This window comes from Sardina pilchardus, chromosome 16 (assembly GCF_963854185.1).
Source record: "Sardina pilchardus chromosome 16, fSarPil1.1, whole genome shotgun sequence".
Taxonomy (NCBI): Eukaryota; Metazoa; Chordata; class Actinopteri; order Clupeiformes; family Clupeidae; genus Sardina; species Sardina pilchardus.
Window position 1 is genome coordinate 17275448 of NC_085009.1, and position 12399 is coordinate 17287846.

At 44.3% G+C, this 12399-nt stretch overlaps 1 protein-coding gene across 6 annotated transcripts in view; it reads right to left on the reverse strand.

Annotated features, from left to right (window-relative positions):
- Positions 1-768: 768 nt before the first annotated feature.
- The window catches only part of arhgef11 (Rho guanine nucleotide exchange factor (GEF) 11), a 39414-nt gene continuing 27783 nt past the window's right edge, over positions 769-12399 (reverse strand). For 4 of the 6 annotated variants that reach the window (XM_062515778.1, XM_062515777.1, XM_062515775.1 and 1 more), the window contains 10 exons: positions 11437-11619; positions 10926-11007; positions 10741-10821; positions 9728-9768; positions 8698-8850; positions 7896-8147; positions 6872-6955; positions 5067-5389; positions 4324-4462; positions 769-3414 (listed from right to left, as the gene is read on the reverse strand). In XM_062515778.1, the coding sequence (XP_062371762.1) occupies positions 3356-3414; positions 4324-4462; positions 5067-5389; positions 6872-6955; positions 7896-8147; positions 8698-8850; positions 9728-9768; positions 10741-10821; positions 10926-11007; positions 11437-11619 (1397 nt within the window). In that variant the 3' untranslated portion in view covers positions 769-3355. Of the gene's footprint in view, positions 3415-4323; positions 4463-5066; positions 5390-6871; positions 7412-7895; positions 8148-8697; positions 8851-9727; positions 9769-10740; positions 10822-10925; positions 11008-11436; positions 11620-12399 lie in introns of those variants that run through there. The other 2 variants (XM_062515779.1, XM_062515780.1) reach the window with 2 other exon arrangements.

Genomic DNA, 12399 nt, shown 5'->3' on the forward strand with positions numbered 1-12399 from the left:
CATGCTGAAACCAACCAACCAGATGTCTATTGCCTGGGAAAACCAGGGAGTCAGCGAGTGACTAAGATTCTTTTTTGTTTCAGCGGTAGTAATAGCTACAACACACATCTGTTCACTCTTCTTTCGTGACATTTTTGTGGAAGGGTACGTACGGGGTGTGTTTTAAGGCAAGCTTGTGGCCCTTTTGAACTGCACACTTCATAGCTTTCAACTCTGACTGTGTGTAGGGTCTCTGTCCCAGATGACCACTCATTCAGTCCTCAGGAACGAACACGGGTTGGCTGATTCAACAAGCTGGCCTCACACATCAGCAGAATGTCATTTTTGAGCGGCTGTTCAGCAGAGCAGAAGGCTATCTCTCTCTCTAGGAGTGTGTGCGAAAGAGAGAGACACTCCATGACTCACTCACGGTTGTGGTTTACCCTCGGTGCCTCCAGAGCCATGTATTATTCACAGTCTGGCCTTCTGCCTAGTCTTCTATTGTACCATCAAAAGGTGAGATAGGAAAAAAATCTCATAGCATTAAATTATTAAGTGTTTTGTGGACACCACAGAGCCGACATTACATGAAGTACCAAAGAGTGGCTTGAGATTCAACACAACAAATTAGATATTAAATAACTAAGAAGTGGTGGGATTCTGAGGCTTGCAATGTGGCTAGTTGAAAACCATCATCATCAGGGGAGCTTAAGTTTCAATTCTAGTCCCAACTTGACTGTAACCTGACAAATCACAACACAAAACACATTCAAACATGACACATGAGAATTTTTTCCCGAAATATTTTTTTTTCTTTTTTAATGTCACAAAACAAATGAGTCTTTAACACGAGTTCAGTTTTCCTTCTGTGCGGCTAACAACCTCACCATTGTTTTTCTTAAAAACAGGGGAGGGAAAATAATTTACACATCTTTTGTCATCTTTATCCATATCTACAAAAATAAAATTGAAAAAAGGACTAAAACTTTACAGAAATGAACATATAAAACAAGGTGTGATTTTCTATATTACATGAGTGGGCAAGATTTAAAATAATAATAATAATAATAATAATAATATAAATCATAATAAGTAGAGATGTGTAAGATCACAGTAGTTCGCACCAAGTCAAGATTCACATGTGCAGCTTATATATATATTTATATATTAAAAAAATGGAGGTGAGAAACAACATGAAAGAAAGAAAAGAAAGGGAAAAAAGGACTCATGGCAGAGAAAGAAGGTAAGAGACGAAAGGAAGAGGAGGTGAAGAGAACAGCAGGTAGGGCAGTACAACATGAAGGAGGGAGAAAAAGGAAGAATGAATAGAAAAGAAAAATGAGAAAAGAGGGCCTTACAGTTTTCCCCCTGAGATGTGCAGTATTGATCCAAATGGACCTCCCCTAGTCCTCGTCCAAGTCTGGAATTCCGGTCTGTTCCGCTCATACCCCAATAACCACCATTCCCACTCTCTGTCAAGCACCTCTCATCTTCCACCCTATTCTCCTTCCATCGTAAATGTATTTCTTTTTTTTTTTTTTTCATTGTTGTTTAATAAGGTTAAATATGTGTGGGAGACTGTCTCGTCTCCGTGGAAATCTACAGTTACGCGATACCAGTCTTAGGAGTCCTTGTCCCTTTGTGTACCCGTGAGCCTCCAGACTGGTGCCTGGGATCGAGGGCAGTAGTGAAAAGGTCTGGAGGTTGAAGTGGGTGGGGTGGGCTGGGCTGGGGGTTGGGGTCTTGGCCTGGGATCAGTGTTCACAGTATTTACACATACAGTTGAGTCGTCTGTTCTGAAGTTGGGGGTGCAGTCAGTGATGAGATGTTTTTTTCTTTTTTTGCAACTTTCTTCGGGTCTCGTTTTTTTTCTACGTCTTTGTTGTCGACGTCAGACAGAGTTCATAAATAGTGTACGACGTTCTTATGACAATAGCGTCACAAAGTCTTTCTATACGTCAGTGTGGAATGACGCTGGTGTCGGCACAACAGTACAGTAGAGAGCAGCGCAGTAGTGTTGCTGTGGGGTGGTGCCAGGGGCGTAGGTGGGGGGTGGGGGGGGGGAAGAGTCGCCATGGACACCAAACCAGCCTTTAGCAGCCTTGTGTTAGCGACAAGACAGGGGACTGCATTGGCATTCCTTCAGTTGAAAAAAAACCAAACAAAACAAAAACTAAAAAAAAAAAAAAACGAAATATGAACAGACAGAATCTCTTTTCCTTCATTGTGTTTTGTTTTCTCTCCTCCCTCCAATAATGACACACCAAAAAAAGCGTGTATGTACATATACTGTGATGTGATGAATGTGGTTAATGCAATGTCCTAGTCCTCATCAGGCCCTGTCCCAAAGGTAGGGGAGTCACCGTGCAAAGAAAAGAACCTGATCATTTTTGTTTTTTTCATTTCATTCCTTCTTCAGACTGTTCCTTCAGGCCTCAGTAGCAGTACACGTACACTAAGGCAACCAGTGATGGAGGCCACCGCCATTTTGGCTCTGCCCGCCATTTTGGATCTGTGCGCCATGTTGGCTCAAGTCTTAGGTACGCGCAAGTGGGTGCATCACAGTGGGGGGTAGGCGAGCCAACATGGGAGTCGGATGTGGCGCTTTCCCTGTCCAATTGTCTCTGCTACAAGGCGGAGGCTTTGCATGGCATACAGATGCGTTATGGGTAAAGTGCTGGGAGGTGGGTGGGTGTGACTGTGTGAATGTGTGTGTGACTGTGTATGTGTGTGTCTGTGTGTCAGGGGGTGTAGTGGTAGGGCAAGGCGAAGTTCGTTCGAGTCGTTCCTCTGTCAGCCTTCTTTGAGTTCTGCTGTTTATAGTCTGTTCTCTTCACTATTTCAGATCAACCTTCATTTTCTCTCTTTTCAACAGTTGCTCTCTGCAGTTTGTTCTTCCTTTTACTCTTCCTCACACTTCAGTCCTTCCTTCTTTCTCACCGTTGCCAACTTTGGAACATCTTCAACACATTTAAGATACCACAGTACTTCCTCGAAAGTCCTTCTTCAAACACTTGTTTTTTTTCTCTTTCACGTTTCTTCTCTTCTCCAATGTTCAGTCTTCAAATCATGTCTTTAGTTTCTCTCTTATTATACTTAACCCTGTCAGTCACTTTTAAAGCATCCCCCCCCCCATTTCCCATGATTCTGTAAAGTCAAGAGTTTGTCTTTCATTATTCTCCTTCTGACGAGCCAGCGTGAGTGACAAGGGAACAACACACAAGTTTACGGTCAGGATACTGCTTCCTGGTGCAAGGCATGCTGGGTAGAAAATGGGTCTGGGCTGGGATTACAAGTGGTAGCTGGAGTTCCAGTCCAACAGTCTCTCTCTCTCTCTCCATCTGTGTGTGTGTGCGTGTGTGTGTCCAGTGTAGTGTCAGAAGCCCGTGGACTGGATCTCAGGCTGCCTGGGTTCAACGGGGCCTCCCTCTTTTCCTGGATGAGATGAACAGAAAGAGCGAAAAGAAAAAAAAAGGAGAGAGAGAAAAAAGAGACACACATTTGTTGAAAGAGACAGAAAATAGCAGCCCATTCATGCATTACTCCCCACTGAAGTGAATGCTAAACAGCAAGGAACAAGTCACATTTAAAAAAAATACCATTCAAGAACCAAACTGAACCAGTATGTGGCTCAGGTCACAAGGGGAGGATCCTCACAGCATTTCAAACACTTGGGTGGTTTATTATGTATTCGTCTCAAAATTACGTTTATTTATTTATATATTTATAAATGAGATAAAATGGGATTTAAATGAGAAGCTCCAGGCTGAATAGAGTGCACAACTTTCTCACACATCCCATTTGTTTTGGTCCCAGGATAGATAATTACTTTTCCCAGCAAGGAGGCAGCGTTCTCAATCAGTCAGCTCAACATGGGGCAGTGGTTGCATGTCCTGCTAAATTAACCTGCTATTTGAGCCAATAACCACATTTGTGACCTCCCTTTGAAGGAAGCAGTGCACCTAATTTCATACCTTGTTGATGCTTTTTTAGTAAAATTTCAAGCAATGTGCCTGGATATCTGTATACTTTGTAGGGTTAGACTACACAGCACATACAATAACATATCAGGGTATTTTGTCATTAGAGGCTCAATTTGCTTAAATGTTTTATCTTAAATTCAGAGGTGGAAAAGTCCAGCTTCAAAAAGTAAAAGTCCTACCACATACCTGTGCCTACCACTCACTTAAACCAGCTGATTTGTTTTCCACCTCTGCTTAAATTATATAAATATATGACTATGGCAACTTGTAAATCTGTAAGGACCAGATAAGAGGGGGGAATGTACAGCACAGAATGTACAGGTAACTAGGCAGTGTGACCTTTGACCCTAGCAACACTCACCGTCCCTTGATGCCCCTCGGTCCAGTGAGGGTGTCCTGGTGACGGTGGGCGTGTTCGGCCTGCCGTCGGTTAACGTCTGATTGGCTGGGGAGGGCTTGTTTAGTGTTGTAAGGAGCTGAGAGTGAGCCGCCTCTATTTCCTGTGAAAGCGAAAGGCCAGTGTTTAGTACATGGATGAGGAGGGACAGATAGATAAGAGTGTGTGTGTGTGTGTGTGTGTGTGTGTGTGTATGCAGAGGTGTAAAAGTACGGCTTCAGTGCCACATTTTTGTTTCAACCATTCACTTAATCTGCTGATTCTAATTAGCATAACTCAGCTAGCAGTAGATCAGCTAATTAGTAAAAAGTGCACAGGCAGAAGAAATACGTTTCTGAAGCTGGACTTTCACATCTCTGTGTGTGTGTGTGTGTGTGTGTGTGTGTGTGTGTGTGTGTGTATTTACAAGTGTTGTACTTAGCGAGAGAGTAGAGAGTAATACATCATCAGTGAAAGGACGGAGTGAGAGAGTGAGAGTGAATGAGTGAGACAACTACCAACAGAGGAAGAGACAGAATGAAGGGACCTTCACTTAGAATATAAAACCACTTCAACAGTGGATCTATGTACAACTAAATGCGTGTACCCAACATGACAGTATGAAGTATAGGAATCTTAATATGCAAGAAAGAAAGTGAGATAAAGAAAGAGCTAGAAAGAAAGAGAGTGTGAACAGGTGTGAATGAGTGTCTCGTCTATTTAGTCACCCTTAGTTTGTGCAGTTTGCTCATCAGCTCTCCGATGGTGTGGAAGATCTCGTCCACGTTCTTCACCACGTGCCGGCGGGCGGTCACGGGCGACTGGCGGGCGCTCGTCAACTCGTCCTTGCTGGGCGGCGGCGGCGGGTCTTGGCTCTCGGGCTGGTCGTTGGTCAGCGGCACGCAGGTGATATCACCGGAACTTTCTTCGGAGTTCAGCTGCGGTGACGACGTCGCCTCCAGTAACGGTGGGCGAGTGACGTCATCTGTGCTGCTTTCCTCTGAAAAGCCAGCCGGCGAGTCTTGAGGCATCACCAGGTAGAACATGTTGCCTGGAGACGACACGAGGATCGAGTTAACACCCTGACAGAGAGTTGAGTCATCTAACGCACCTCACAATTCACTCCAGAATGTGAAGCACTGCTTAGAGGCTAAACAACACAACTTGAAATAACAACAACGACAAAAAAGATAACTTGAGAAAAAAACTAAATACAGTCTTTTCTGCTCAAGGGAAAAGCAGTGTCTCTACAACTGATGTTTTTTTTCCAAATTCAACTAAGCAGTCCCTCCGACTAGTAGGTTTAGGCTGAAGGTGAAGAGCTACAGTACATGTGCAAGAGACATGGAACATACCCAAGCCAGACAAATTGATCCAGAATCCAGAACAATCCAGAACGTTCCAGAATGCAAAGGCATGCGTCACTAAAATATATTAGCAACACAAATGCCCCACACTCGTCTCCATCGTCGGAGAACTATGTCCTACTGTTGCAGTTGCATGCATTGCACGCACATCATTAACATTCTCACACATCATTCACATTCACACACACACACAGAAACACACACACACACACACACAATCCAATTTGAAACCAAGGCATGCTCACTCCTCAGGCACTCAAGCATCAACAGAGTGAGAGGTGATCTGATTGGAGATGACAGCTAAATTTGGAGCCACAGCTGACAGATGGCTCTGAATGTAAAGGCTCGGTTCATTCAAAGCTTGGAACGTAAATGACGCTGTTTAAGTTTTGGAAGTGTGGAAGTGACCTTCGATCACAAAAGCTACACATGTTTTTGGTAAAGTTGCCATGCATTTTACACTATACAATACTACTACATGCAATTATTGAGCCTTAACTGTAATTGTGTGGTTTATACGGTCATACGTATTTTAATTTATTTGTTGATAAACAAATGTTACTCTTGTTAGTTTTTTTTATTTAACTAAAATGCTTGTTCCATGTTTCTGCCACTATTTCTGGTTGAATCTAGCTTGAGATCCATCTCTCTCTATTCCCACAAAGTATTTTAAAAAATGCACTGGAACTTCACAAATTAAATTAGAAGGAACTAAAGCTATATTGGCTACAATGTATACGCTACAAAGTGTGACAATGAAAAAGAGTACACCCCTTAGCTCATACATAATTTCATATAATTAGACCTCTTTTGTGGTAGGTTGTAAGACAATTTTGTCATGAATTGTAATATTTGGAATCAATTGGGGTCCACTGATGAGTCTATATGCCTTTAAAGGTCCAGTCCTTGATTGGAGTCCAGAGGTACGTTCAGATTATTTGAAAAGAGCAAATGTTTTCAGCGAACTAACTTACCCTCCTCAGATCGAATGCGTTCCTGGCCCACTCAACGCAAACAAAAATACTTGCATTAGCCCTGTGTTTGCCAATTGAAACGCACCTCTGGAGTCTATACTAAGACTGAATGGCACCTGATAGGGGTCTATTCTCCTCATCCCCACACTGCTACCTACGAGGGATCGAGTTTACCAAGAGCACTGTCCCCACCTCTCGACTCTGCCGATTGGCTGGAGTGGATGTTGACATCATCAGTGATGTCGTCAGGAAGAGAAGGAGAACCCGCACCCACAGCTGTGTGTCAGAAAGAGGAGGGGAGGAGTGTGTGTGCACACAACAGTGTGTGTGTGTGTATGAGAAAGAGAGAGAGAGTGTGTGTGTGTGTGTGTGTGTGTGTGTGTGTTCAGGCATGCATGTGTATGTGTGTATTGTTGAGTGCATGTGTGTGTGTGTGTGTGTGTGTGTGTGTAAGTGCGTGCAAGTGTGAGAAAGAGAGAGAGGATTTGAGAAATTCATGATGTAGTATGAGGAAAGTGAGAATTGTGTGTGAGTGAGTGTGTGTGTGTGTGTGTGTGTGTGTGTGGGAAAAAGCAGGGTTTGTCAGTGCAGGAGAGGGTACAGCACAAGTATGCATTGTGTGTGTGTGTGTTTGTCAGTGTGTGACCATGTGTTGCAAAGAAGCAGTAAGGAAAGACAGTCACAAATAAAATAAAAAGATTAAAATTCACATCAGCTTAATCATAGCAAGCTCTGAGCACATGCAGAGAAAGGGAGAGAGGGGGTGGGAGAATGAGAGAAAGAGAGAGAGAGAGAGGGTAAAAGATGGGAAAACGTACAGGATTCAGGAGATAGAAGAAGAGAAGAAAATTGATTATCAAATCTTTCGTAAACACACCAAAAAAGATCCACAGCAACAGCACAGTCACATGATATCAAAGGAGCCGTGTGGAATTCTGTTGGCTTCCAGTCTTTGACTTTCCACTGATTTGCATTGTGTTCAATACAGCAGCCACACATAGTAGGGTACAACATGGGTCTCACAAAAGAGCTAGCCCAGCACTAGCTGGTTTGCATGCTAACTTCAGGTTGCTAACACAGAGCACAGAAGTTTTTTGACATCACGTGAAAAGAATAGTTCCTTCTCACAATATGCTAATAATGCTTTTTTTAAAAACTTCAAAGAAAAAAAACACGTAGCATCTTTAACTGCCCACAACAAGTTGCTCTCGTTTACCTTTCCGCATAACTTTCACCGTGGGCGACTCCACCTGTGGCGGTGGGCCGTCTGCTGCCTCCTCAGACTCCCATTGATTGGGGCCGTCAGAGTTCGCAGGCTCGGCAGGCTCGGCAGGCTGGACGGGGTCAGGCTGCTGTCCGTCTGCGAACGGGCTTCTCTCATTGGCCGTCTCGTTGGTGGGCGTGTTGTCTGTGTCCTGGCTCCAGCAGTCGTCCAGGTCGCGGAATATTAACTGCCTGAGGGTCTCCACTGATGGAGAGGAGGAACAAGAAAAAGACAGGAAGATAAGAAAAAGAGCAGAGGAGGAAGAATGAAACTGGCATGGAGCGTGTGTTTCGTCTACAGTGACAACTATGATTGGACAGCCAAGGACAGACATTCCCATTCTCTTTTTTAATTTATTACCAACGGGACACATCAGAGATGGGGGAATCATTCATCTTAATATGTCATTAATTGTTCATGAATAATTTTCTACCTTTTCAATCTCACCCCCTTCCATTTTCTTTCCCACGTCTGTCTGTCTGTCTGTCTGTCTGTCTGTCTGTCTGTCTGTCTGTCTGTCTGTCTGTCTGTCTGTCTGTCTGTCTGTCTGTCTGTCTGTCTGTCTGTCTGTCTGTCTGTCTGTCTGTCTGTCTGTCTGTCTGTCTGTCTGTCTGTCTGTCTGTCTGTCTGTCTGTCTGTCTGTCTGTCTGTCTGTCTGTCTGTCTGTCTGTCTGTCTGTCTGTCTGTCTTCCCCTTCCCTCTGTGTTTTTCTTCTGCCCTCCCCATCATCCATCCCTCCTTGCTCTCTCCTCACCGTCGTTCAGAGCTGCCTCCGCTATCCCTCCCGGCTGGTCGCTGCTGAGGAAGGAGGCCGACGCGTCGGCCGGCGTGGTGGGCGTGAGCACGCTGTCCTCGTCGCTCGGAGAGTCCCTCTCCCTGGAGCTGGGGCTCTCCGTCAGCGACACTTCTACAGAGAGAGAGAGAGAGAGAGAGAGAGAGAGAGAGAGAGAGACGGAGGGGAGAGGACTTTAGCATGACTGCAGGAAACATTTGAATTACTGTCTTAAATATTACTAACAATTTACAACATTTTATTTGAGCCGGACTGCAGACGGATTTCAATATTGGGAGTAATTTCCTATAGTGATCACATTATGTAACTTGTCAGAGCTACATTTATCATTGTTGTTAAAATCATACACATTTATTTTTTTCTACATCCTCTAACGGCGCCTAACAGACATTTCACAACTGCTGAATAAGCACATAACCAAGACATGCAATTCCAGTGGAGCTAGTGGAGCTAGATCCTTTAACGGTGCCTACCGGCCAGACACTTTACAACCACAAAATAAGTGTATAACCATTTTAGAAGAGACATAATCCCAGTATGGAGTTATTTTGTCTATGGAGTGACTGCGGCACAGTGACGTCACGGTGACGTGACTTCAGGGGAGAGATCCTGTCGTAGGAGTACTCAAGCTGTCGTAGGACAAGAACAGTGCCTACCAGTCAGACACTTTACAACCACAAAATAAGTGTATAACCATTTTATAAGAGATATAATCCCAGTATGGAGTTATTTTGTCTATGGAATGACTGCGGCACAGTGACGTGACTTCAGGAGAGAGATCCTGTCGTAGGAGTACTCAAGCTGTCGTAGGACAAGAACAGTGCCTACCAGCCAGACACTTTACAACCACAAAATAAGTGAGGAACCCTTTTATAAGAGATATAATCCCAGTATGAAGTTATTTTGTCTATGGAATGACTGCGGCACAGTGACGTCACGGTGACGTGACGTCAGGAGAGAGATCCTGTCGCGGGCCGGCGTCACCTCTCACCTGGCTGGTAGACGGGGCCCCCCGGGGAGTCCAGGTTGGAGCTGCAGGGACACAAACAAACAAAGACAAGCAGGGTGTGAGTGGGCACGGAGTGTGAACAAACAGCACTAAAACACACACGCGCACACACACACACACACACACACACACACACACAGCACTAAAACACACACACACACACACACACACACACACAGACACACACAGACACACACAGACACAGGGAGGGGGGGGGTTCACAAAGAGCTGTCGTAGGACAAGACTCAACTGATCGGTTGAGGTTGGAGATTTACAGGAGCGACGTTCACAGTGAAAGTTCAGTGTTAAAGTTAACTCGGCTAAACACTGCTGAGTGTTTGTTCTGGGCTACTTCATAAATTGACTGCAAACAAGGCATGGGATACAATTTCTTCTACAAAAATCGGTGCCTGGGATGATGAATTCCGGAGTCATGAAATGTAACTATCTATTGTCTAATTTTACACTGTGTCCTAACAGAATAAGTCGTGAGTGAGCGTTAGCGACAAAAATCATTTTCATTACATTGTTCTCAACTGGAATATCCTGACCGGACACAACACAACACAGTGCTAATACAGAACCACGTGACACAATGTTTTGAGCAGAACTTCTCTGGGGGTTTCTGGTATCTGACTCGCTTGGTGATATAATATATATATATATTATATATATATATAATTGAAGCGAGGCGAAAATGAATGATAGAAATCCATTTTACGCAATGAAAGGCAACAAATATTCCGATGTTTTTGTTGTGAACGTTTTTGCTCTCACACACACACACACACACACACACACACACACACACACTTTGAATGGGAAATATGATGCAATAGAACAGCATGCTGAACACTCAGCGTGGGCAGAGAGCTCTCAGTGCTACGCCACAGCCGGACGCTCGCATGCCGTTAGGATAAGCCGTTAAACGGTCCAGCCCGCACTTTATTTCTGGCACAGTGCCTGAGAACTTAAAGCTCTGTTTTACGACTCACGTGGTTTGTTGCGATCCCCGTTTGGTCGAGCCGGCGTTCTCCGTGGCCAACGAGATTGTCTTTTCCAACAGATCTTTCCATCTTGGAGCAAAAAAAACAAAAAACCACAAGAACCAAAATCATTGGTCAGTTAGCTGTCACTCTCTCTGAGCAGCCAATCCAGATTCGGCAGAGGTGGCACTCACGTGTTCTTCTCAGAGAGAGTCCCGGCCACCAACTCGTAGATCTGTCGCTCCGACGTGCTGATGACGTATAGGGCCTTGTTGTCTGAGGGGGAGGAGTAGAGATGTCAATCTCTCATACATCAGCCAATGACAATTTAAGAACATTTCAGTAAGGTATAAAAAATCCATCCAAAGACTCATCCATTCATCCATCCATCCAGTCACCCACTAATTCATCTCTAAATTAGGCTTCACCAATCCACCACTCAACGAGCCACAACTGAGGAAACACCAAAACACCATTGAACCAGATGTTTCAGTTTCAGTCAACAAAATAAATGGATTATTTTTGAACTCCTTCCACCACCGACTAGTTTGATCAATTTGTCAATTAATTCATCCATTCATTCATTCATTTCATTTCATTAATCCATTCATTCCTTTCTTCCTCCCTCCCATCATTAACTAATTCATAAAACCATTCCCATTTTCCACCCGTCTCCCCTCTCTCCTTCCCCTGGCGCTGCGGTACCTGTGGCCACGGGTCTGACGAGCAGCGAGTCGAGGCGTGCGATGGGGCAGAAGGAGGTCTTGGCGTCGCCGCTGCCGCTCCCTACGCCGCCGCCCCAGCGCGAGGGGCAGCGCAGCACCAGCCGCTCATCCGCGCCCTTCTGCAGCAGCACCAGCAGGTCGCACAGCAGCAACGCGTGCACCTCTACGCACACACACACACACACACACACACACACACACACGCGCACACACACACACACGCGCACACACACACACACACTTGTTTTAGAGTACAGTATGAGTATATAGAGGAGATACAAAGCACATACAAAACATACATCTTCATAAGTGTACAATTTTACACTTCTGCATACACACACACACACACACACACACACACACACACAAGTATAGAAGAGATACAAAGCACATACAAAACATACATCTTCAAGTGCACACGCACGCACGCATGCACGCAAGTAAACAACCTCAAATCAGATAAAGTTGGGACGTTTTGTAAAATGCAAATAAAAAAAGAATGTGATGGTGTACAAGTCTCGTAAACACATACTTAGGACATAGACAACATAAAGTGTTGAAAATGAACACTACCCTACATCATTACATCTAAGAGACTCCAGCAAAAAAAGACGGTAAGAAAAATAGAAGGTAAACTTTGCCCATTAGTGCAAAGTGCAATAGCCATTAATTAGTTGGCTAAATAGCAGCATGTTGAAATTATGTTCCAAACTGTGTTTTCCTTACAATGATAAAATACTATAGAGATCGCTAAGACATGTGACCAAAGTCATCAAAACACAAAGAATTATGGGTACGTTTGGCTCGCCTGATGCCAGCCCATGTAAACTAGTGGGTCTGGGTCTATGATCTGGCATGATAATAATGAAAACTAAGCGTGAAAAAATTGTGTGAAAAACAGTTATAATCTCGCGCTTCCTTAGTGCTGCTATCCAAGCCATTC